General features: G+C 40.3%; 3 protein-coding genes across 10 annotated transcripts; 2 read left to right on the top strand and 1 right to left on the bottom strand.

The window, feature by feature from the left end:
• The first annotated feature begins 2,143 nt into the window (after positions 1–2,143).
• LOC141934903 (fatty acid-binding protein, liver) lies at positions 2,144–5,047 on the top strand. The gene is made up of 4 exons (XM_074850725.1): positions 2,144–2,265; positions 3,310–3,482; positions 3,774–3,863; positions 4,936–5,047. The coding sequence occupies exons 1-4, from the start codon at positions 2,199–2,201 to the stop codon at positions 4,984–4,986; spliced, it is 381 nt and encodes a 126-aa protein (XP_074706826.1). The 5' UTR covers positions 2,144–2,198; the 3' UTR covers positions 4,987–5,047.
• Positions 5,048–8,368: 3,321 nt separating this feature from the next.
• Positions 8,369–19,494, top strand: SRSF10 (serine and arginine rich splicing factor 10). Of its 8 annotated transcripts, XM_074807336.1 has the most exons (7): positions 8,374–8,697; positions 10,799–10,905; positions 12,654–12,755; positions 14,400–14,562; positions 14,856–14,909; positions 15,081–15,182; positions 18,269–19,494. In XM_074807336.1, exons 1-7 carry the CDS (start codon positions 8,633–8,635, stop codon positions 18,285–18,287), a joined length of 612 nt encoding a protein of 203 aa, XP_074663437.1. In that variant the 5' UTR covers positions 8,374–8,632; the 3' UTR covers positions 18,288–19,494. The 8 variants fall into 8 exon arrangements, with proteins under 8 accessions (XP_074663434.1, XP_074663433.1, XP_074663439.1 ...); XM_074807333.1 differs by lacking the exon at positions 18,269–19,494 and having other exon boundaries at positions 8,369–8,697; positions 14,859–14,909; positions 15,081–17,266; XM_074807332.1 differs by lacking the exon at positions 18,269–19,494 and having other exon boundaries at positions 8,372–8,697; positions 15,081–17,266.
• Positions 19,495–20,090: 596 nt separating this feature from the next.
• Positions 20,091–24,669, bottom strand: PNRC2 (proline rich nuclear receptor coactivator 2). The gene is made up of 3 exons (XM_074807341.1): positions 24,495–24,669; positions 23,223–23,427; positions 20,091–22,382 (listed from the first exon to the last, which is right to left on the bottom strand). Exon 3 carries the CDS (start codon positions 22,362–22,364, stop codon positions 21,942–21,944), a length of 423 nt encoding a protein of 140 aa, XP_074663442.1. The 5' UTR covers positions 22,365–22,382; positions 23,223–23,427; positions 24,495–24,669; the 3' UTR covers positions 20,091–21,941.
• Between the last annotated feature and the right edge of the window lie 675 nt (positions 24,670–25,344).

Below are 25,344 nucleotides of genomic sequence, written 5' to 3'. Positions count from 1 at the left end.
AAACTACTATAAACTGTTCTCACACAGCAGTATTTTTCCCGGTTATTTGAGGGACACTGCTGTTCCAGTGTCAACGTAAATGAGCACAGCAATCCTCTACAGGATTACCAATCATTTGACCAAAGGCAGTTACATTTCAGACATTACTTTAAATTAACTGTATATAATTTATATTATTAAATTTCATATTAAAAAGTGAGAGATTAGTTAATTGTCTAGATTCAAGTTTGCAGACAACAACAAGCTGTGTGGTGTGGTCAATACGCTGGAGGGAAGGGATCCATCCAGAGGGACCTGGGCAGGCTGGAGAGGTGGGCCTGTGCAAACCTCATGGAGTTCAACAAGGCCAAGGGCAAGGTCCTGCCCATGGGTCAGGGCAATCCCAAGCACAAAGACAGGCTGGGTGATGAGTGGGTTGAGAGCAGCCCTGTGGAGAAGGATCCTGGGGGTGTTAGTGGATGGAAAACTGACTGTGAGACGGCAATGTGCACTCACAGCCCAGAAAGCCACCCGTGTGCTGGGCTGCAGTGAGAGAAGTGTGGCCAGCAGGGCGAGGGAGGGGATTCTCCCCCTCTGCTCCGCTCTCCTGAGACCCCCCTGCAGTGCTGGGTCCAGCTCTGGGGGCACCAACATCAGAAGGACATGGACCTGCTCAAGCGGGGCCAGAGGAGGCCACGAAGATGCTCGGGGGGCTGGAGCACCCCCCTGTGAGGACAGGCTGGGAGAGTTGGGGGGGTTCAGCTGGTGAAAAGAAGGCTCCGCGGAGACTTAGAGTGGCCTCCCAGGACTTAAAGGGGCTACAGGAAAGGGGGGAGGGACTCGATAGAGGTATAGGCATAGGACAAGGGGTAACAGTTTTAAACTGAAAGAGGTCAGATTTAGATTAGATCTAAGGCAGAAATTCTTCCCTGTGAGGGTGGTGAGGCCCTGGCACAGGTTGCCCAGAGAAGCTGTGGCTGCCCCCTCCCTGGGAGGGTTCAAGGCCAGGTTGGACGGGGCTTTGGGCAACCTGGGCTAGTGGAAGGTGTCCCTGCCCGTGGCAGGGGGAGTGAAACTGTATGATCTTTAAGGTCTCTCCCAACCCAAACCATTCCATGAGTCTATGATCCTATGATCTTACAGCGAATGAAGAGAAGCATTTTGTAATTACAAAACTGGCTCTTTGTGTGTGAATTTTCTGTAAAAATACATGCTAAAAAAGTTGTGAATTTGTACGAAAAAGGTCAGCACTGGTTTTCTATTTAAATAGAATTACTGACTGGTATGGAGTAATAAAAATTAACTTAGAAAGGTCAGCTACCCCTGGGATACAGGCTCTATTTGAATTGAGCAATACAATTGCAAGACACATAATCTAATGAATGTCTTCCAAAATCAACAGTCATGCTTGCAAAGACAGCAAGGAATATCGCTCAATAGCTATAATGGTGAGGAATTCTTGGCGCAACTGGTGAGAAGAAAAATAATACATCCTATTTACTGTTTTCATTTTGGTCTCCAAGCAATGCTTCATGTTTTATTTTACCTTTAATCTTCTATGTATGGATTATTAAAAAAAAAAACAAACGATAAACTGAATCTAATACAGCTTTAGATGCACATTACTGACATCTTCTGGCTGAAGTCCTATCTGACTGCCCACTCCAACAGGATTTTCCCTGTCCTCAAGCAATTGGAGGCCCACAATTTTGGAAGAAATAGCTGTGGATTTTATTCCCACCACTTAAGGTTCAAGTGTCCATAGTAGAGAATATTGTGATATTTAGGAAGTTCCTGCTGTAAGACAGTAATTACCTCACATCTATTGTAAATTATAGCATTTTATCTGAAGAATTCTATCCAAAACACAGAAAATGTATTAAACACAGAATTTGTGAACAAAAAGAAAACAAACTAATCTATGCAACACTTTACAACAATTATGAATAATTACCCGAGTTCAGTTACCCACAATAAACATAACATCCCAAACCAGCTGGTCAAGGTTAAGACTCTCTACAAAGCAGAATGAACTAGAGGTTATGATCATTAAGAACAAATAAATGATTAATAATTGTAACCTGATGGGTTAATAATTAGCCAGTCATCTCACAGTTTGGGCTGGCTCTTCCCTTTCCATAAATAGCATCCGAATGACCAGGGAGAGCCCTCACTTCCCTGCTAGCATCACCGTCCCAAACTGCATTATAACATCCATAATGGCGTTCAATGGGACCTGGCAGGTCTATGCTCAAGAGAACTATGAAGAGTTTCTGAAAGCTCTTGGTAAGTCTCTAGTTAGTTTTGAAATATTTTGCTCAGATTGCAACACACACTTTGCATGACATCTTTTATTACTGTATTTCTATTTTTTTCTTTTGTTTGTATGACAAACTACGCCCTGCCAGGTAAATATATTACGTGTAATTTGGAAATGAAAAGAAGCTGAAAATCGTACAAATTGATGTAGAAAGGTTACAGATAACCCCCAAATCCCTATCTTAATATGAGACGCGTCTCATGAAAGAAGAGGTATATCAGAAATCAGCTTGTTTTAATTAACTCATAACTTTATGAATACATGTAATTAGAAACACGTTGCCAATGACGTATACAGATTTCCAATGTGCTATTAGTAGCGCAGGCACTTTCTGCAGCGCTGGTGATTAACATAGGTGATAGCTGTTTAGTAATCTGTAAGGAATAGAGTTGATGGTTATGACTTAGTAGGTGCCTACATTAATAAAAATGCACTCAGTTTCTTGACAGTCTTGACAAAACATTCACACCGGGGTTTTTAAGAGTATATAAGAGGTATTCAGTAGAATAAAATTCACTTACAGTTGAAAAGCCTAGTCCAACCGCACGATGCCTGAACCAATCCCTCTGCTGATAAAGACGATATCTCAAATCATGCTAGAGACACCCCGATAAGGTAGTTTGAGGCTACTTGCGCTGTTGCAGCTCTGACTAGACAGATAACCCCCACCTCCAATCTCCCTGGGAAGAGGTGAGGGAAACAAAACAGTACACACATGTTTTTTGTCATGGAGAAATGTCATCACGTGGCAAGCCGTTACTGAAAGACACAATACCTATTCTGACACAAGAGTAACAAATATAATATCAAAATCTATACAAACTAGATGAAATGGAACAATATGCCCGCAGAGAAGTGAGGAATCCAAAACAGGATTTGTCTTTTAACTTGGATATCCCTTTCTATTGTTGGTTCGTATCTTTTGCACCTTTATCGGAGAAAGGAATTTACTATTTCATATCAACACACTACTTTGTAACAGAAAAAGTCTTTTTTTGCCTTTTTTACAGCATTGCCAGACGACATTATCAGAGTTGCCAAAGATATTAAGCCTGTTGTTGAAATACAACAAAAAGGAAATGACTTTGTAGTGACATCAAAAACACCCAAGCAATCTGTAACTAACTCATTTACGCTTGGAAAAGAGGCTGACATTACTACTATGAATGGCAAAAAGCTAAAGGTAATATATTTCAGAGATGGGTGCATCTCTCTATTCATCCTTGTACTTCAGTTTCTGTGTATGAGCGAAACTTGTTTGTACCATTTCCATTAGCATATCTTTCTTTCACTTCAACAAAGAGAAATGTTTCTTCTAAAACTCCTATTAAAATGCTGTGGTCTCCAGTTTAAATTAGCAGATGTGATTATGAAACACCAGTATAATTTATTTCCCATTTATGTGGTCCTCTACTTACTCTAACTGAATTCCAAAATCTAAAATTTTTTATAACTTTTAAATTTGCTTCAACAGTGCACTGTGAACATGGTAAATGGGAAGCTTGTGTGCAAATCAGAAAAATTCTCTCATGAACAAGAAATTAAAGGAAGTGAAATGGTGGAGGTAAGTGTTAGAAAATCATGGCACATTAAGAAAAATACTGAAGGAAAAAGTGTTCTCTGTTGATTAGCTCTTAGTGTAGGCTCAATACCTTAACCAAATCCTGGGCCCTAAATTACTCCATTACTTGCAGAATTCCTTACGGGTGCTTAAATATGCAGATACAGAATTTTAGTATTTCAAACTAAGCACAGTTAGTGGAAAATACTATTAGTAACCTTTATTATTCCTGTTTCTTATTAAAACCAACTGCCTTAGACAACTCTCCTTTAAATATTGGTCATATATTTAATGCATCCTGCTCAACAAATCTTTTTATTAATTACTACCCTGGGGCCAATTCTAGGCACTGAAGTGTGAAGGGCTTTAGCTGCTGAGCATGTTGCAGAAAGACTCCTTATAAATTCCTCTAGATTACTATAGCAGCGTTTCCACCCTTAGCTTTATCCACAGCATTAAATCTGAAAAGAAAGTAAGGGCTGAGTCAAACCTGAAAATGTAGAATACACTCCTTCCACCTACAATTCTTCAAAGTTCTTTAGTTCTAAATTGTTCAGTACTGGCAAAGAGCTTTTCTCTATAGAGTTAAGCTCATTAGGCTTCTAAGAAGTGTCCACTTGGGTAAAGACTACTACAGGAATGACAGCTAACTACATTAAAATTATATGTTTTGGACATACAATTTCCTAAAATCATTTTGAGTGTCTCAAACTACTTTTCTAACATTAAGTAAGCAAAACACCAGGCAAAAGAACCCATTACTATTTGGGACAGTGGATTTCTATTACAGGAAGCATATCTTTCTGGTAGTATCTATGATACTCTTAAAACAGAGTGATAAAATGTAGTTGATTACGGCATTTATGTTTAGATTTTCTGCCTTCAGGACTGATTCTGTAAAAAAATTTACCTTGGTATGAATGTTATACACATATTTATAGGCAGGTACTGTAAATGTATTTTCTTGTGGAAGATGGATTTATACATGAATTACAGAACCTTCTAACCACTTAGCTATAAACAGATTTCCTAAAGTCTAGATGAAAAACAAGTTACGCTTATTTATATTCTACAGACTATGACTGTCGGTGGAGTAACACTCGTCAGAAGAAGCAAGAGAGTTTAAAGACAGATCACCTTTTTTGTGACATCTTTACATACCTAAAATAAAGTGCAGTTTCCACAGGCGTGATCTTTGTCATCTGAAAAAATAGTACAAAAAATAATTATGATTTCACACACGCCACTTCCCATTATTGTAAGACTGTGTTTTCCCTGAGTATGCTTACAGATTCCTTTTATACTCAAAGTGACAGAAGTCTGCCTCCCAGACAACCAAACCTGGACATTAACTGGAACAATATGATTTATCATAATAATCCTTGGGAGTGGACAAAAGCTGAAAGAACTGCTTCTTGATTTCTTACATACTCAGAGAACATACTCAGCTTCAGTTCCTTTGTCTAACAAAGTTTAGTCTTCTACTACAATCCTTTCTCTATAATCTAGCCAGCAAAGAACAATTAGACATTTGTTTAGCTGATCTGCACCACGTGTCTGTAACAGGAATAGAAACAGTAATATTTTAAAAGCTATGAAGTATTTAACAGTCATAAACAAAGTAATAATAGGAATGACTGCTCTTAAACTGAAGTACACAAGAGTATAATTAAACAAAAATGAGGCACTATAAGAGCAAAGGGAATGAAACGTTCTTCCACTTTGCAACATATTCCCAGTATCTGCTTGTCACAGTTCAAGTTTGTGAAGCCCAAGTAAACCAGACTGTTTATGTTCAGATTATGTGTATCTACTGAAAGGTAAAATGCACAGGACTCATGCCTATAACCATTTCTCTGTTCACTGATGATTAGAACCCAGTATTATAGCAGCAGTCCTATTTCATACTTAGATAAGTCAACGCAGATTTGTTAGAACTGGTCTTGGGTGTAAGACCTCCATGAAAAAAGTTGCTGGGCTGATTATGCCATTTAAAATCCTCATGGGGACATTTTCTTCCAATCAAGAGTGCTGAGTCTACATCCTCCTATGCTAGGAGAAGAAGGGGGAGGTTGTGTTCTAGTTAATAACACTTGCAACATGATATAAGCAATCTGAGAAGTGTATTCTTATTCTGGGATAAGGCCGTCCTCATGGGGAGTTTTACTTGCGTAACCATACAAGTATCATTGTGTCCATTTTGCTTCTCAGGCAGTTCTAATCTTAAATACACTTTTGCAGACTAAATTAAATTCCATGTGAGTTACACATAAATAAGATCAACAGAAGAGAAATCAAGACACTGGTAAAACTCAGGGAGAAGGCTGCGTTAAAGCATTGGTACTGCAAAAAAGCCATATAAGAGCTTGAAACACTTCTGTTTGGAAAGTTGCTGGGTAACTGCTGCTAACTACACAACGAAACACTACAAAACAGAGCACAGTTTTCCAACAGTAAAGTTGCAGGACACTCCCAAGTCTTCAGTGATCAAATGCTGTATCAGTAAGTTGTAGGATACAAAATATGACACATTTAGGTTTATTTCTAAACTAATGCAGAGATCATTCATTACTCTGAACACCACGCTTTTAAAGCCTGTTACAAAATAACAATTGCTTTGCTACATTATGACGTGAAATGGGAATGATGTTAAAGCAAAATGCATATATATTTGTTTGCTTTTAAAAGAAACATGAAGGTCTTATTTTGGTTCAATAACTACTCAAATATTCCCAGCTCACTTCACATAATCTGCCTTGGAAACTTGCCTCTTCCCTATTCAACCCCTTATCAAAGTTCAACCTCAATACGTGACAACTAGTACACAAAGGCGGTTTAAGTTATAGATTGTAGGTGCCACACACTAATCCTATATAGAACTTAAACTGATGCTAAACCAATTGGAAAACACAAAAAATTCTTAAAAGAATACTTCACCTTACTTCACAATTGCAGTGATTTATATTTCCAACAACCGTGCCAATCTTCTCAATCACACGGCAATATTCTTCTGCCACAGGACATCTCAGGTTTAGCTGAAACATTCAGTGCAGCTCCTTACATGAAGCAGTCAAAACCTGAAGGATTTTGATCAGATTGTGAACCTTGCCCCATTGCCCAGAGTAATCGATCCTTTCCAGAAGACAAACTCTTACAGGTTTCGATGATAGCACTGGATCCACTCTTTCACAAAACCACAGAATTTTTCTGCGAAGGTCTTAATGAGAGTACTTATAATCTTACTTGGATCTTGTTCAAAACTGTTCATTTGCTATTCAAAAAGCTCTGAAAGGGTATTCCTGGCAGCAAGTATTTCTATCCATCACCAACGGTGTTTCCATTGTTTTTCAGAATGTCTACAGAAGGAATTCTTTCTGCTTTCTGTCACGCACTCCCACCATAATTTCAGTCTCTAATGTGCTTTCTTGGCTTGATTTTCATGTTCTTTTGATGACTTGTGTAAGCAGATCTGTGTATATATTGCACAAGTTAACAAACTCAACCTGCTGCTAGCATACTTAGTACAGAATGTTAACTGTAAATACTAAATGCAGAAAATGTTGTCAGAGACCCCATCTGTTCTCTGCAGAGTCCTGAACACAGACCACTGAGCATACAACCATGATTTTTTTTTTCAGAAGAGCAGCATATATAGTTGACATACACCTCCCGTGTGAGTGATCGAACTTCATCTGTCATTCAAAACCTGTAGAAATGTCAGGCAATTCTGAGTGTGAGATTGTCAGGATATTAGCAACGTCCACCTACCAGTTTTCATTCATATTCTGCCATTAAAAATAGTGAAAATCCACTAGTGACAGACATCAGGACTGCATCAACTCTCTCTCCCATCTGCAGTTCGCCAAAAATTCCTCACACCAGCAAAGATGCAGACACACTGCTTTACTGAACCCTTCATCAAATCACCTGTAACTGTTCAGTCACAGATCTGCCATATATCTGCCAATATATCTGTTGGTGAGCCACGAGAAAGATCTCCCTACTCGCCTACTTTATCGTCCTTATCACACAAACGGCTTTTAGGGCTGGTCCTTTGCAAACAGCACAGCTCTACAACTGTCTGATGAAAACTCATGGGGCGCAATTATGCTGTTGGTAACGGCACAAAACAGTGATCCCTCGAGCCACGGGAAAAGGCCTCATGCAACGCACCCTACAGCCTGACACCCCAACTCACTGCTGCGTCAGTCTTGTGCTGGCCGACTGCACAGGAGTAAGCCATGGTGCCGAGACGCGACAGCGGAAAACAGGCAGCACCCCCTCCCCTCACAGCGGGGGCCCGGCCGCCATCTTGCCCGCGCGAGGCGCCCAGCTCGCGCGCTTCTCCCTCTTTCGGCGGGAAAGGCGAGCGGGCGCGCGGGCGGCGCAGGACGCATGCGCGGGCGCCGCCGGAGGGCGGGGGAACCCTCCCGCTGGGGCGGTGAGTGACGGCGGGCGGGCGTGCTCTGCGCACGCGCACGGTCCCCGCGAGCAGAGCGCGCCTGCGCAGTGAGGGCAGGGCCGGTTTTGGCGCCGGCAGGGTCCATCCCCCCCTCCCTTTCCCGGCCGTTTCCCTCCTCGCGCGGAGCTCTCGCCGGAAGCCCCGCTGGAAGTCTCGCGAGAGGCGGCGGGCGGGCGGCGGTGGCGCTGCGTGCAGCTCCGGAGGGTCGCCTCAGCCGCTCGGCTCCCCGCAGCGCCTGGGCCCTGCCGCTCGCTCGCTCCCTTCCCCCGCGACACCCCCCCCCCCCGCCGCCGCCGCCGCCGCCACCGCCATGTCCCGCTACCTGCGCCCCCCCAACACCTCGCTCTTCGTGCGGAACGTGGCCGACGACACCCGGTGAGTGGGGGCGGGCGCCAACGGGGCGCGGGGGCTGCGCAGGCTTTGGCGGGCTCGCTAGGCCGCGCGGGCGGCTGCCGCCGGAGGGGCGCGGGGGCCCGCCCGGAGCGAGGGGAGGGGAGGGGAGAGGCCGGCCTGCTCCCTTCTGCTTTACCTTTTTCCGTGCCTTGCCTTCCGCGCCCTTCTCCATTTTCCTTTCCCTCCTCGTGATGCTGCTCTATTTCCCTCCTCTCCACGAGGATCGGTTTCAAAACAACGTCTAGAAAGAACAAAGCTGGGCCGGAAGAAAGTGAAACTCTGGCACCCGCGTTTGAGTTTGTCCAGCGGGAGATCGAGGCGGGATTTGCATCCCCGCTTGAGGGGTAGCTGCCTGTGCCCCTTAGCGATGCTCGGCAGCCGCTGGAGTTTTGAATGCTCTTCTGAAATACAGCGATTGTTACTAGAAGGGAGAAAACGGCGCGTTTGCTGTGGGTGTCCCCAAAATTCATGGCGTAGTTGGTCCCGTTAGTATGGTAATTGCTGCCAGTTCAGGTGGAATGTTACTGCATTAATTGTTATGCACCGTGTGCTCTTAGGACGCTCAGTATAGAGTGGGGAAGGGAAACAGAGCTCTTTCTCCGTAATAATTGCATTGTAGCAAGGTTCCATAAGGACTAAATATCTGCAGCAACTTAATGAAATAAGTTTTCATAGGGAATTAAAAATATATATTGCACAGGTGCTTATTTATTGCTTAGATATTTTTAGTAAACTGCTAGATTTCTCCATTTCTGTTTTGCAGTTTATCATGTCCCTTTTGTGTTTGTTATCAGCTGCGAAACATTTATAGAGCATATGAGTATAGAACGTAGATGTGAGTTGGAGCACTCTTACGTGGTTAAGTATTGTAGAATTTGTATGGAAGTCCCAGTAAGGGCTAGCTGGATAAAATGCAAGCAAGAGTTTTCGAACTTGCTGCCTGGGCAGCTTGCACCAAAGTTCAGCACATAACAGTAGCGTGGGCACGATGGAATGAAATGAACTAAGAACGTTATTGTGATCAAAAGTATAAATAGCTTCAAATTTAAAATTGTAATTTTTTGTGTGTGTGAGTTTTCTATCTTTCCAGTAGTTTATTTTACTGTGAGAACAGTTGAGGACTATTTCTTCCAAACTTTTAAAAAAAATGTCCACCATATTGAGGCTTTCACCATAAGCTTGCGATTAGGCGGTACGTTCTTCTCAGAGGTGGTCTCATTGTGAGATCTTGATGTTGCTTGTCGTAGTTTCCTTCTGCCGTCATTGACTATATGCACTGTAGATTCTTTCCCAACTGATGAGAAAAAGAATAGTAGTAACTCTTTCATACTGTATAAATGTGGCATTACATCAGCCTTTTTCATACAGCTTATTGTCCTTAAATGACACAAAAATACATGTAAAGAAGCTGATGTGATTAAGAAACCTCTCTGTTGAGACGGTAGTTGTTCCAAGTATAGTTACAGATCTGTTGAACGGTTTTGTGCTCGGCTCTCTAAAGCCAACTCTTTGGAAAAGCTATCCTAAGGGCATGAGTGGTTGCTCGCTCAAGTTTTGCTCTATTTGATGTGGTTGTAAGTATTGATTATTCTATGGAAATGAGTTTGTGTGACTGGTTTATTATCGTACTATTTGTTTGGATCTCACAGTTGATGTTTCCCACGTTGCAAAATGATTGTCAAGAGTTACGTGAGGTACTTGAATAATTCTTAGATCCTTTTCACTTTCTGCCAACCTTTGCTAGTACAGCCTCCATTGAACTGACTAATATGTGGCACTTCTCAGTTTACGCTTCTGTTGTAGAGTTATGCTGAACACTGGTTTCAGAATGCCAGGGTATATCTTAAGCATCCCGAGTCTTGAGTTTCAGAAAAGCCGAGCGTGTTGCTTAACAGTGAACTGCTCAAGCACTGTTTTCCCCCAAAATGTTTTGCTACGTTCATCCTCTATCAACTGCTTTCAGAAAGATGGGTGGTCATATTAATTGTAGATTTTTAATTTTTAAAAATAAATATTAATTTGGTGGATGTTTTGTAACACCTTAAATAGTGAAAAAACATATAAGATATTTGTGATATTCTAGGTCTGAAGACTTGCGCCGTGAATTTGGTCGTTATGGGCCTATAGTTGATGTATACGTTCCACTTGACTTCTACACTCGTCGTCCCAGAGGATTTGCTTATGTTCAATATCCTTTCTTCAGATGGCTGATTAGTGAGGGGTGTTGAAGTTTGAAATTCAAGTTTGTGTAAGAGGTAACAAATCTAAATGAAAAAGCAGTTTACTTTTGTGTTGTATCTAATAAGTGTCTTATATTGTGGTGTTTCATTATTTTTGAAGATTAACTTCTCTCAATTGTTCTTTGCCTTTTTGCAAAACGTAAATCAAGTCCAGTAATATAAAAGCTTGCTTATGTCACTGAAATTAATACTATATGATTTAAATGAAAGCTTATCACTGACTCAAAATTGTCTAGCACGTTTTTATTATCACTGGTATGTAAGTAAACTTGTGCTTAGCAAACTGTGGCTGGTATTCATTGTTAATTTAACGAATGGAAACTGGAATCACTTGATCAAAATCAGATTGTATAAAAAATGAGGTGAACTTCTTTCTTTAATATTGTCCCCTAATTTACTGTCCTCTGTTGTTGCCTCAGAATGTAAAGCTGTACAGTAATGGCGACCCCAAAGAGAAAGCATGAAAGAACCTTTAGAGTAGAGTTCAACAATTAAGGCAAGTAGACAAGCCAAAGACCTCTTAAGGATCAGGCTTGAAGAGAAGGGAGAGTTTGGGAAAAGAAAAAATAAAGAAAAGCTGGAAGAAGGACAAGCCATAATGGGAGACAAAGCTTCGCTTTATCTACAAAAGGGGGAAAAGGTTGTTTTTCAAAGTAAAAGATAAAGCCATCTGTCATTTTTGGCCAAGCATCTCATGACAAGTCCTTCTGACAAGCACTTAAAGAGTTAAAGGTCAAGATGAAGTTGAATGGTGGCCAAGATTAAAGGAGTCATACCTGATGTATCCTACAGAATAACAGTTTTTCTTCTGTTTGTCATGTAAGCAGTAATTTGATGAATGATTCTGGTTTAGTCCATTGACAAAACCTGTAATATTTCTCTTGTGAGTGCTGCTGTAACTGTGGTCTTGAATGAAAGTGCATTCGTTCTTGGTTTATCAAGATATATACCTACAACGTGATAGTTGATTTGCTGCATAGATGATGCTGATGATGAACCGAGTTGCTACAAGGAGAAAGGCAATTTGTTCTTTCAGGTCACATAGCTGGAAGAAGGTGTGTGAATTACAATAGTGGTCGATCTCGCGGGTTAAAATTAGTAATGTCTGTGTTACTGAACAGCTGACCTGACTGATAGCTTAGGGGTTTTAGTGTATGCTTTTATCTCAGACTGTTGAAGGTCTGTATACATGTCCATGGCATTACATAACTTTAACTTATTGGTGGAAAAAAAAGGAAAGCTTTATCCCAATTTTAAAATTAATAGACACGTCTTAATTTTTACTATTGGTGTGCCTAACATAATTTTAGAACTAGGGTTTAATTTTAGTAAAGTCAGTGTGTGGAGAGAACTGAATGACCATTAACAAATGTATTTTGAAAAGGATACTGTTTTTTTTTCTTGCATAAGTACAAGTCGGAGAAGAAAAAAGTTAGAGTATCACGTAGCAACTGCTTGATGATGGATAAGTTCGTGGTCATATGAGATTTTAATTTTATTGTAGGAGTTCTCAGATAGCTGGTGGTTAATTAAAAAAAAAATTTACTAGTGTGTACTGCAGTATGACCAAAATAACTTAAAAAAAATCCCCAAACCCCCAAAAATCTGTAAAATTAGAAAATAACTGATTTTTTTTTTTATTTTAAATACCAAATCTGTAAATACTCAAATTCCCAAGTACCTTAACACTCACCACATTTGAAGATGTCCGTGATGCAGAAGATGCTCTCCATAATTTGGATCGAAAGTGGATTTGTGGTCGGCAAATAGAAATCCAGTTTGCACAGGGGGATCGGAAGAGTAAGTGCCTTGCGTGTATTTCATCAGACTATGGTTTTAGCCTTAATGTTTAGTGCCAGGCAACACTGCATGTGTTATTAATTGTGATACATTCCTACTTGTATATAAAGAGTATGTGGATGTTTTCTTTTTATCCCGTAACTATTAATGACTCATTTTAATTAAAAACAGATAACTGAGTACAACAGTCACTTACCACAATCTGATTCTTGCTGCTGGCTGAAAATTCTTGAGCTCTCTGTGCAGCTCTGTGTTTCTGCCAAGAAAGCTTGACTCTTGAGAAGTCTCCCTGTCAAAATGAGTAGCCCACTTTTAACACGTGGCAATGTTTATATTGTGTTGAAGTATATTAGTGGTTCTGTGGTGATGTTTCCCAGTGCAGTCCAGTTTCCAGGATTGAGGTAATCATTTTCATTTGGCTTCAGGATAAAAGTAGATTTCGAGGTATCTCAATTCAAGATGGAACAGAAGTCTTATTTTCTGAACAGATAATTGTAAAGAGAACTTAAGTCTTTTAAATCTGTTATTCGTATACATAATATATAGATACAGATATTATCTAAAAATAAAACATGCTGTTGGTAAACCTAACACATACTGGTTGATCTAAACCAGGGCTATGATAGTCATATGCAGCTTGGGAGTAAAAGCGCTTCAAGACCTTCCAGTTAAAGCTATCAAAGAAACAACCCAACAGTCCAGGTTTCCCTCAAATGTTCACAACTCACTTTTATGGAAGTCAGTGGAAATTACATGCTCTGAAGGACAAACTTCTGTGCTGTATATAAACATTGGGATTCTAATAAGTTTCGGAACAAAAATTAACTAAATCTACCTTAGTGGTGTAAATGGCAGCACTTAAAACATAAAAATTGTAGCTGTTTAGTACAGATAATCTTCATTATGGCATGGTATGTTTAAAATACTTTGAGCATGATTTTGGGGTTTGAATGAGAATGGGATTTAGTATAAAGGAAAGATAGCTGTGCTGCTCAGAGAAAATACAACAAGACTAATAAGTTCATTCATTCTTAATTATTTTAATAAGTAAGGTACAGAGTGAATGTGCATTGTTGTACTGGTGGGGGGGTGCTTTTAGACTCAAACCTCTTTGTGTGGCATCTATTGATGTTTTCTGCATAAGCTGTCTTTTAATCATTAAAGAAGACTGTGGATCAGGTGTAATGTGTGGTGCTGTGTAGTCAAGAAAATGGATGTTTAATTAATTCCCTGTTAGCTTTCACTGTTTGGGTAAATTCAGGAACGTTAGAATGTTTCAGTCATGGGTTTGACCTGTCGTACCAGTTTCCAGGTGGCCAGAAATCACCTTAGCCAGTTCTGTGTTCTGGTTTTATGGAGTGTTAGTCCTTTCTTACTGGCTTTTGGCTGGGTTTGTTTGTTTTGTTTTTTCCCTAGATTTATAATGCCCGCAAGGCTGCATTAATTTTTGTCCAGCAGTTAAAGCAGCAAAAAGCAAACAGCATACAGCAGTGTCTCATTGTCCTTTTCATAAACATCTCTGCTAGAGTAACGAATTAGGCTTTCCGCTAAACACCGAATATATGGATTAGTAATGTCACTAAAGGGAAAGTAGGGCATATTATTTTTATAACTTAAAATGTTAAATATTTCTATTTTTTACAGCACCAAACCAAATGAAAGCCAAGGAAGGGAGAAACCTATACAGTTCTTCCCGTTACGATGACTATGACAGATATAGGCGATCTAGAAGTCGGAGTTACGAAAGGAGACGGTCTAGAAGTCGTTCTTTTGATTACAGCTATAGAAGATCCTATAGTCCCAGAAAGTAAGTGTAGTATGTGTTTGGCTTCAACTGCACAGCAGTCTGTTGGAGGAGAAACACCACATTGACTACTTAGTTGTTAAAATTTTGAATAATCTTTTTCTATTGTGGGAGTAACTTGTGGGAGTTATGTATCTTGCATGCTACATCAGATCAGAAATATTGACTGAAATGATTTTCTGCTTCATTGAAGAATAATTAAAAGCAAATGCACAGCTTGAAAAATACTTTATTAAGCATTTGTATACATACGTAGGTATTTGTCACTGTTTACTTTTTCTGATGTACCTTTTTAGCAGTAGACCTACTGGAAGACCTCGTCGTAGCAGAAGCCATTCGGACAATGATAGGTAAAATACTTTTTACACCTTTTAAGTTGAAACTAGATGACTGTATTCCTTTAACTATAGGTTTAAAAAAAAGTTTCTCCTGAAAAAAACGGTAAACAATTTTTGATGTACTAGATGTCTAAGAATAGTGTTTTTACATTCAAATCTCCTCTCTCCCCTTTATTCTGATAGGTTCAAACACCGCAATCGATCTTTTTCAAGATCTAAGTCCAATTCAAGATCACGATCCAAGTCACAGCCCAAGAAAGAAATGAAGGCTAAATCACGGTCTAGGTCTGCATCTCACACCAAATCTAGAGGCACCTCTAAAACAGATTCTAAAACACACTATAAGTCCAGCTCAAGATATGAAAAGGAGTCGAGGAAAAAAGAACCAGCTAGATCCAAATCACAGTCAAGATCACATTCTAGATCTAGGTCAAAATCCAGATCAAGGTCATGGACTAGTCCCAAGTCCAGTGGCCACTAACAGTGTATCCATGTTGGTTTAGGCATGTAAGATTCATTTACACACAGTTCAGTTTACTTAAATTATCAGGAATATGATGTTGCAACAGTGCTAAAAAATATTTTCTTTGTCAGTTTTCCCTGTAGCCGACAATGGTTAAAATTAAAACAGTGTTGAGAAGCCACTGAGAGAGAGAGAGAGAGAGAGAATGTCCACTTGGTTAAATGTCATGGGCAGCTACTGATTTGGTTGTGGTGTCTCTATGTATATTTTTGTAAAGATTTGCATTTTTAATGCTTAGATATTGGTGATGACTTGACTGATCGTAACTTGCAACATTGTCCTATTAAAAATGTCATACCCATAGAGAAATTGGTACCAGTTTGTGCTGAACAGTTAAACCAACCGTTTAACTTGTTCCTTAATGCTAAACTTTGTGATAAAATGGAAAACTGGACAGCTGTAGTGCAACACTGACTGCTGTGAAATGCAGACTGGCAATTTTATGTTTCCGTTGTTCAAAGGCAGGTTTCTGTGTTCTCCGTGCCCACTGACACAAGTAGGTTGGTAAATGGAGCTCTATGGAGAGATATTTTTGAGATTTCTCTTTAACCCTGCCATCTGGAGAGATGGTACTAACATTGCATGTACTACATGGGGAGAGAGTTGGTCTCGGAAACTCATGCAGTGTCGTGACTTGTCAGGATAGAGGCTTCACTGCTTTTGACCTGGCTGCTAGTACTAAATGTGTGAGGGGAAAAAAAACACCTTGAAATGGAAGATTAAATTCAGATTTCAGCAAATGGCAGAGCAACTAAATATTAGGTTGTGTGTACATTTTATGCAGTTTTTGTATCTATTCTAAATTTTAGTGAGCAGTTAACCATAAAATTGCTTAGTTTTCCTGCTGTTAGATACAAGTAGATTGTTTCAAGTTGTGTGTGTACAGTATATAAGAACTAAACTTTTATGCCAATGACTCCTGTGGTTAGTTGGTGTATTCATAGGTATAAAACTGTAGCCATCTCTCTTCCTGAGTAACAAAGGCTTGCTTTTACACATCAAAAAGTATTTGGTCAAGCAAGTCTGAATCACTTCTTCCTCAGAATGGATAGTGGTTTGGTTACAAGATTTCATTTTACTTAAGAGCAAATGTTTGAAGTTGGATATGAACAAGAGCTGCATCTCTAGCTATTTAGTTTATCACTAATACAGTATATTTAGTAAATTGAATGTGAAAAATAACAAAACCAGTGTGTAATCTTACCAGTATTTCTCTAGAAGGCAAGATACTTTGTTATGAAAATGGCTTTTGGCATTGTTTTTTCTATTTACCTTCAAAAGCCAGCATCAAACACCTAGTGTTCCTCACTGTCTTATGTAGTAGCATATAAAGACATTGATTTCAAAAAGTTCCTTTTTAGAGAAATGTCTTAGGTTTTGGTTTTAGTGTTTTCAGCAGGGCCTTTAAAGAAACACAGATGGCTTTTAAATATTGGCAGTGGAACGTGCTTAGGAGGTTGATCCTAGAATCTTTGTACATTTGATAGTATTTCTAACTTTTTCTTTACTGTTTGCAGTTAATGTTCATGTTCTGCTATGCAATCATTTATATGCACGTTCCTTTAATTTTGTAGACTTTCCTGGATGTATAGTTTAAAAACAGCAAAAAGTCTATTTAAAACTGTAGCAGTAGCGTGCAGCTCTAGCAGAGGAAAGTTGTGGGATTAAACTTTGTATTTCCTTTCTTATAGAGGCTTCTAAAAAGGTATTTTTATATGTTCTTTTTAACAAATATTGTGTACTACCTTTAAAACATCAATGTTTTGATCAAAATAACTAAAGACCCAGCTTATTTTCTGCTTGCTGTAAATTTAGCAAACATGCTGTAATAAAAAAATGAAGGAAATACTGATCCACTGGAATTATTGTAGCTTTAGAATTTGACTCCAGAGCATGGTTAGGAGTAGAGCTATGCATCCCTTATGGAGTAAAATCCTTACTATGGTATTTCAGTAAAGTCAGGATTTTATCATTTAGTGTCTGAATAAATATTTCACACTTTTAAAGGGGTACTAGACTAAATAAGAATGATAAGCATATGTTTTAGTCTAATATATTGAAATTTCTTTTCCGTTAACTTTCATTATTGCTGGATGGACTGCCCTGTGGTTATAATTCAGATATTATTAGCCAGGTTATGAACTAATTAAAATCAACAATTGAAGATTCATATAGAACCAAATTTCTAGTATCACCTTAATGATTTCTATTTGCCATATCAAAAACTACGCCAGTAGTGGTTCTCTAGAAGGTGGTAAAACTCTGCTGATGACGTTTAGAAACCAAGCTGCCTCCTGGCACTTGTGGTATTTACAGCTGGTGGTTCTTATGCCACTGAAGGAGAACAACTCTGAAAAGCACTTAATGGCGTTGATAAACCCGCTCTTACACTTTGTAAGCTGAGCTGTGATTATCTTGTAGCTTTCTGCTTCTAACAGCAGAAAAACCCACCCTTTTTCAGCTTTCTTAAATGAACGTAGTTTTCATCACTAAAATCCTACTTCAAAATGGTCCACCTGCCTGTGTCGTGGGAAAGTGTGGTTTTGTTTTTGTCAGCAACCTGTGAGGGATTGCTGTAATTAATGTTCACATTAGACCAGCCCGAATTACAGCTGGATCGGTGGGGCGGAGGGTGGAGAACATCTTTGTGTCCAGGCTGAGGTTCTAATTTGAGACTGCAGAGTAACAGTAACTATACCTGAAGTATTTTGTCAGCATGTCCTTATATTGTGTACCTCAACATTTATGTATAGCACAGTTTAAATTTTTTTTTTGTTTTGAAAATCCAATTCATTGCAAGTATAATGTAGTATCTGACAGTTCTGATGGTTCTTTCTTTCTCTCCCAGAGGTAGGACTAAACTTTGACTTGACTTGTGTATATGAACAAGCCAGAAAAGCCGAACACAAACCCACGATGTTTCAAGAGTGCATGAATAAAGATGTTGTCCTAGTTCTTGCTCCCATGGAAAAATTGTGAAGAAGCTGTTCTGTGGGCCTTTCAGTTGGGGACGAGTTAGCAGGATGTGGCCAAAAGGGCAGGGAATGTTTACGCATTCATGCAAGTCAAGCCACAGCCCATCTAGATAACATCTCCCTTCCTTGATGCAGGTATCCTAGTCCTGCTCTAAAAAAAGCAGTAGCCTGTCTTGTGCAAGCTACCTGCAGGTTATGCACAGCTGGAATGCAAGAACATACGCAGGCTACAAAAGATCATGTATAGGCATCTTTCTTTTGGAGTCTCAAGAACGGTGGGAATTATGTTTTTCTGTGGTAAACTAGATTTTTGTCATTCCTGCAAAATTTGTAGAATTGAAGTAGTATGTAAAAATTCTGCTGAAAATAATGGCTGTGCTCCAAAATATCTGCAGCGTATTGATTTATCTCAGCAGTAATAGAAGGCTCTATTGGAACTTCTTTTTCACCAAAAGTCCATGCACCCAACTGATAATTAAAAATCTTAAATTTAGTGGTTAAGTAGCTGGGTGTTTAAATTAGGGACTATAATAGACTGGTCTCTGAAAGCTAAATGTTATCCTTTCTATGTCTTTTAAAGATGTTTAAATGTACAGTATAATGGCTTTATTCAAAGTGGAAATTTTCAATTTAAATGTTATTTTGAGCTCTCTTCTTGGAAAGAGCTGCTTTTTTTTTTTCTTACTGTTTAGTCTGGGGTAACAGCTTGAAATATGCTCAGAGAAGGGCAATTGGATTGATCTACATCGCAGCACTGCTACTTGATTTTTTGGCAGGGATGTTGCAGATTAACATTTTGAAGTACAAAGGGATAAATTTACACATTTTTAGGACATAATCACCCATTAATAATTGCTGGTTTTCTCCATTTATCTTGTAACTTGCTTAAAAAGTCTGTAGTCCATTGCTATAATATTTGTCTAAAGATGCTCTTACTGATGAGACTATTATAGGAAGGGAAGACTATGTACCCTGTAGTGTGTTTGATCAAAAGATGCTAATGTTTTATTCATACACATCCTTTCTTCTTGAGTTTTGTGTTCCATCTGTGCAAATAACCCTGTGAATTGGGAATAAAATGTACAAGTTTTGACTATAACTTGAGAGCACCTTCTGACTTAATTAATACAGCCGTAGCCTGTTGGAGATTGATCACCAAGCACTGAATACCCGAGTAGACCAGAGTCTAGCCCAGCCCTGAGCCAGTGCCCCGGCCTCAGAGGTAGCAGAGAGTGTGACTGCAACTGTACTTGGCTAAGCTTAAGCTGCATCTACTCAGGACTAGCTCACAACTGTACTCAGCTAAGCTTAAGCTGCATCTACTCAGGACTAGCTTGTCTTGCTTACAAGTCTAGCTTTCCTGGGCAGAGCCCGGCAGCCCCTTAGCAGGCTTTGGTTTGGTTCTGAGAGTAAGAGTTTGTTTCACAAAGGCTGGGCTGTAGTTAAGCCTCTCTTGCTCTGAAGCCATTTCCAGCTTGTTCTGACACTTGCCTGAGGCAGCACACAGGGCCTGGGCTGCTGATTCTTGCCAAATAAAAGATAATTTTAAAGAGTTCCTTGCCAGTTAAGGATACAAAAGGGGGTACTGAAATACATTAATCAGTATTCTGAAATGTCAGAGCTTTATAGAACTCCTTGAGCAGCCAAAATGATGTAATCCCACTTCTCTATTACCATCTTAAAATAAACAGATGCTTTTAGGGGGTGAAAAGTTTAGTTTATTTAAATTTTTGTTGCTTCCAATTTGTACATACACCATTAATAATTGACAATTTGAAGTCGAGTATACACAATTGTAACTGGGATACAGCTCATTCACTGGATAAAGTTTAAAAACTGCCAATTCCATCACATTTGGAGCAATAGATTTGTAAACATTCAACCAGCTGCCAATGCATTTTGAATGTACAGAAAGACATCTCAAAGAACATTCCACAATCTGCAAAACTCCTTTCAACTTAAAGCACTTTTTTAGTAATTACTGTATTTTGAAATAACCTTGGATTCTGTTATCACAGTTCAGCTGTTTCTATTAGAGGATCAGCTGAACTGTGACAGTGCTGAACGCCGCTCGCTGGCAACGGCCCCTGTCCCCATTCTGATGTTGACATATTCTAGCAAATACTGGGACAAAATGTAGCATTAATGCGTTTTAGAAACAGAAAATTTACAGTACTTTGGTTTTATCAAGTACTGAAACTCAGCCATTTGCATTTCTTGTGAAACATGATTTGATTTTGAACACCTTTGTTTTTTCATCATTAATACACACCTCTCCTATACATTCAGGACAAGTATCTTAAACTTGAGCAGCTTTTTTTTTTAGGTTTTTAATTTTATTAAAAAATTCTAAATAAGCCTTTTTTGCACTGAGTTTACTTCAAAAATGAGCTCACAACCAAGTAAAACGTGCATATTCACTGTGTTAAGTGCAAGGGCACAGCCACAAATGGTTTTTTTTTTTTTTAAACAAAATATTTTTTTTTAAATCAGGCCATGTATTCAACATGGTCATCTTACATTCAGCAGTTTTGTACTAAAAATACTTCTGTGCAGGAAAGCCCAGCATAAATTTACATATGCTACAAAGTTTTACATTTATTTACATGGCTCTGTCTTCCCTTACAAAATTAAAACATTTTAATACCTGCCACAAGCTACTGTACCTTAAAACAATTATTACAGGGTAACCAATTGAAGACCAGTCTAAGTAACTACTCCACTTTTTTCACAATTTTAAAAACTGATACAAAAACATTTTAGAACTCATCAGTGCAACTGGAATACAAAGGATTTTTTGGAGTTTTTTGGCAGTCGTCTGGCAATGCAACATCATTAGTTGGCACAGTCTGATTTGTTGAGATTTCAGTGAAGTATTGCTAGAGCTGGAGAGAGGCAATTACACATTTGCCCGATGTGTTCTTCCATCCTTTCAGGAACACACACCAATGTTTCCTAGATCTCAGTTTTAAGTCACAGGCTTGAAATGCTTGTCCACCAATTGAAGAGCACCAAATAAAGCTCACAGGTATAAACAAGAGAATTATCTGTGGTTTACCTCATGCCTAGGTGGGGGTCTCCACTGCTCAGGAAATCTGCTCTGCAGAGTTTTTATTTAACTAGCAAATTTTACACAAGTTTGAAAAGCAGCAAGGTACCTGACTAAAGCTTTCAGTGCATTTTTTTTCCAGTTAATGCTGCATTAAGTTAGGTAAAAGCTGGTTTTCTAACACCATACCAAAAGTAGTCACAATTCCAATTTGGGGAGACAGTCCCATTTACTCTTATAATAAATATAATAAATGGTGACTGTTCAGGATTTGATTAGATTGATTATAGAGAAAATACCTATTTCACAGTGAAGCAAACACAGCACACAACTTTTGAGGTAAAACATATGGGGAATGTAAACTTACACCCTCCTCTTCCAAGTGACTACATGCAGCAAGAACATCTAGTTCTGTACACCTGGAGTGAAGAATAAAATTCTCAAATTTGAAACCCTGTAAATTTAAGTAACTTTAAAAATATGAAAAGTTACACATCTCAAGCCTGGACTTTAAGTAATGTTTTAAGCTGAAATGTCATTATTTCTTTATCAGAAGGTTTAAAAGGAACAGGTACCCAGTGGCTTGGTGGCTTAGGAAGAACACTTGGTGAGGGTGGCTCGCTAAATTTTGCTCCAGCATAGTTCTGATTGGTTTGAGGAGTGAAAAACAGGTTGCGATTCGATAAAGTAGGACTCCAATTTTGATTATTGGGGACATGAACATTGTTCTTTCCCCCTTTTTGCATGGCCTGCCATGCACCAGATGATGAGTTGGATCCATGTCCTCTTTCTTTCTTCATATAGGTCTTCATCTGCGAATTCTGGTCTTTATTCTTCTGTCTGTTTTTAAGTTGTTGATGGTTCTTGGTGGTATTTCTAGACTGGGGAACTGGAATGTTGAATCTTTCTCCACCACCCATCTTCAACTTAAATGTCACCTGTAAAAACAGGGAAAAAGTCAGAGTTTGCATTACTACTTTTTTTAAAAAAAACCAAAGGATTTCAGAGAATTTTTAGATTCTAAGCAAGGAGACTGAAATCAATCTAATCAAAATTTATGTCAATGAAAAGCAGTGGTTTTTCTCCTTTACTGGATGCCACTTCAGTAATACCTAAGAACCCAATCCTAAATTTTATTCAGGTTAAAGAAACAACTTTCTCTTTCAAATTAGAAAAAAAAAAAAGCTAAAATAATTGAGAGAATTCATAAAGTCAGTTGTGTCTCATATTTGTTAAAGATAACAATATACATTTGGAGCATATTCAGTTCTGATTCCTGAGAACAGTGAGATTACTGACTCTGCGATGGTTTAACAATTCCTGCTGCTGATGGCTGACCAGCACGTCGTTACCAATCCAGCGTACCCCCTTATCAGTCACAGCTTTCTCTACCTAGTTATGAAAATGCTGGTCCTCCACACAGCCCAATCACTAAATACACCACTTTTCTCCTCAACAAAAGGTGTTACTGGAAGAATGTGAAAGGCCTGTTGCTCGCAAAAAAAAAAAAAAGTGCCAAATTTAAGATGTTAGTATTTAATCCTGAGGACATTTAAACCAAGCTTGTTACTCCTAAAGATCTGGGCAAAGTTTGCACTTGATAAAGCCACACCCCAGTCTTTCTGCTAAATCCAAGAATTACTCTGATAAACCCAAAGTGAACTGAAAACAACCATTTGTAACAACTTCCAAAGCAGACAGCCAGATACTATCACACAGTACCTGGCACCTTAATGCTGACTCTCCTCTAGTACTATTCCTCTCCCACCCCCACTTACCTTTCAGTTGTCTTCTCAGATTCCACACTTTCCAACTCTTGCCCCCTTTCTTGCTTCCAAGCCTGAAAGAGTAGGTGCTGCCTTTTGCTGGACTCCTTCCTTTGGCTAGGAATAGAAGTTTTCATGGGCTGATCTGCTGTATTCAGCCAGGTAGCCGAGCCCAACATCGGATTCTCGGCACAGAAGCTCCAAGGGAGAAGTCCCACTGCATAAATGAGAATGAAGTTTGAATTCAAATTTGGGGGGGAAAAAAAAAGCTGATATAGTTCAGAGAATTCAGTCAGTCGTGTGTCTCATTTGTTAAAAAGATTACAATATACTAAACAAAAAAACCAACAAAAAACACAGCAGCATTTATCTTATTCTATTTACGTAAACGTTACCATCACACTTAGCATTTCACAAAGAACAGCATTTTTATCATGCTCTCTCTATATATCTCTGAAGTATTTTATAGGCAAGCAAGAACCTTTTTTTTTTTTTAGTAGGGAAAAACGTCACATACAATGGAAAATACTTTGGGATGAACTCTTACGAAACAAGCGCTTCAATGCATCACCCTTGAGCACAAAGAAACCCTCCCCGAAAACTGCCCCTCGAGCACTCACCCACCCAACTCTGGGAGCAGCGCAACAGGGAAGCACCACCCAGGACTTACTGCGCCCAGAAACTGACCCCAAGTGTCCCAACACTTCCCATAACACCAATGGCACCCCCAAACCCTCCTGCCATTACAACAGAGCTCCGTTTCTAATCTGTCAGCTGTTTTTTTCACCTTCGTTAGCAAAGCAATTCCACAACTCTTACAGTATTTCCTGTTTAGCCCATGGCTCATCCTCTCCTGAAATCTTTTTTTAGTCTTAAAGCACTCAAATCTGCTCACCACCCCCTAATCAACGTGTCACTCTTCAGTCATCAGCACCCCCAGTCCATCTCTCCCCAAAAGCTTCAGGAAGAGCCCCCCAACCTCGTTTCCAGCTTTCGCCTTGTTGCGACTAAAACTAAGGGCCAAAGTAACGTCCTTAGCACAATCCAAGCTGCTGTTTGCTCCCACCGGAGCGGCCCTCACGGGATCAGCGCTTGCCAGAGCTTCATCTGTTCGTCTCCAAACTTTCTTCCTTCTTGTCTTACCTACACCCCCCGTCTCTCGTCCCGCCCGACCCCTCGTGGAGCTGGAAACCCCCGTCCCCATTTCCCCAACAATGGAGCAGCCTAGCGAGCACAACATGGCGGCGACAGCGCCCGACCCTTCCCGCACCGCTCCTCCCTTACCGACTTCTGTCCGTCTCGTTCGCCCACAAGCACAGACACACACACACACGGGCCTTTAGGCACCGACCCCGCTGCTCCTCCGCCGTCACTTTCCGACAACCCCCCCCCTCCCGCAAAGCACAGCCCGAACCGCTCCAGCGACTCGCTGCCCCTCTATCTCCCACACAAAATGGCCGCCGCTTCCCTACGCCGTATAACACCCTCACCCTCCTCCCCCCTCCCGTCCCCACCCCGCTACAGCCAATGGGAGCGCGCTGCCCGCTCCCTCGGCCAATGGGAGCCAAGCCCCGCCTGTTGCCGGGAGGGGCCGGGGCAGACTGGCCGCCGCGGGCGGGCGGGGCCGCCGTTTGAATCTCCTCAGCGCAGGGCAGCTCGGGAGCGCGGCCGCCCCGGGGCCGCGGCCCTTTGTCCCGGGGCCGGTCCCTCCTCCGGGCACGGCCCGAGGGTCCCCGGCCTGCGCTCCCCTAACCCCTCCCCGGCCATGCAGCCAGCTTCCCCCACCTCGCTCGGGAATTAGCACGACAAAAGGTGAGGGTAGCCGCGCCAGCTGCCGCTTGGGGCTTCAAAGCGGTAAAATAATTAACAACAACAACAAAAAAAAAAACGGCAAAACGCCCCCCCCTCGGGCTCTGAGAGGGTCCCCGCGAGCGGGGGTTCAACTGAACAGCGAACAAAGAGCGAAATCCAGAGATCCCCCGCAGCTTTCAGATCGCCAAGTGGAGCATATCGAGTTCGTCGAGCCCATACCCCACACCTGCATTTATTTAAATGAAATCATTTTTAACATTTAAATTATTAAAAATAATTTAGAGGGATTTTTAAATACCAAAATGTAGGGAAATGCGTGAAG

Source organism: Strix aluco, chromosome 26 (assembly GCF_031877795.1).
Source record: "Strix aluco isolate bStrAlu1 chromosome 26, bStrAlu1.hap1, whole genome shotgun sequence".
Taxonomy (NCBI): Eukaryota; Metazoa; Chordata; class Aves; order Strigiformes; family Strigidae; genus Strix; species Strix aluco.
Note: the sequence above shows the minus strand (reverse complement) of the source record. Positions and strands in the feature narration are given on the sequence as shown.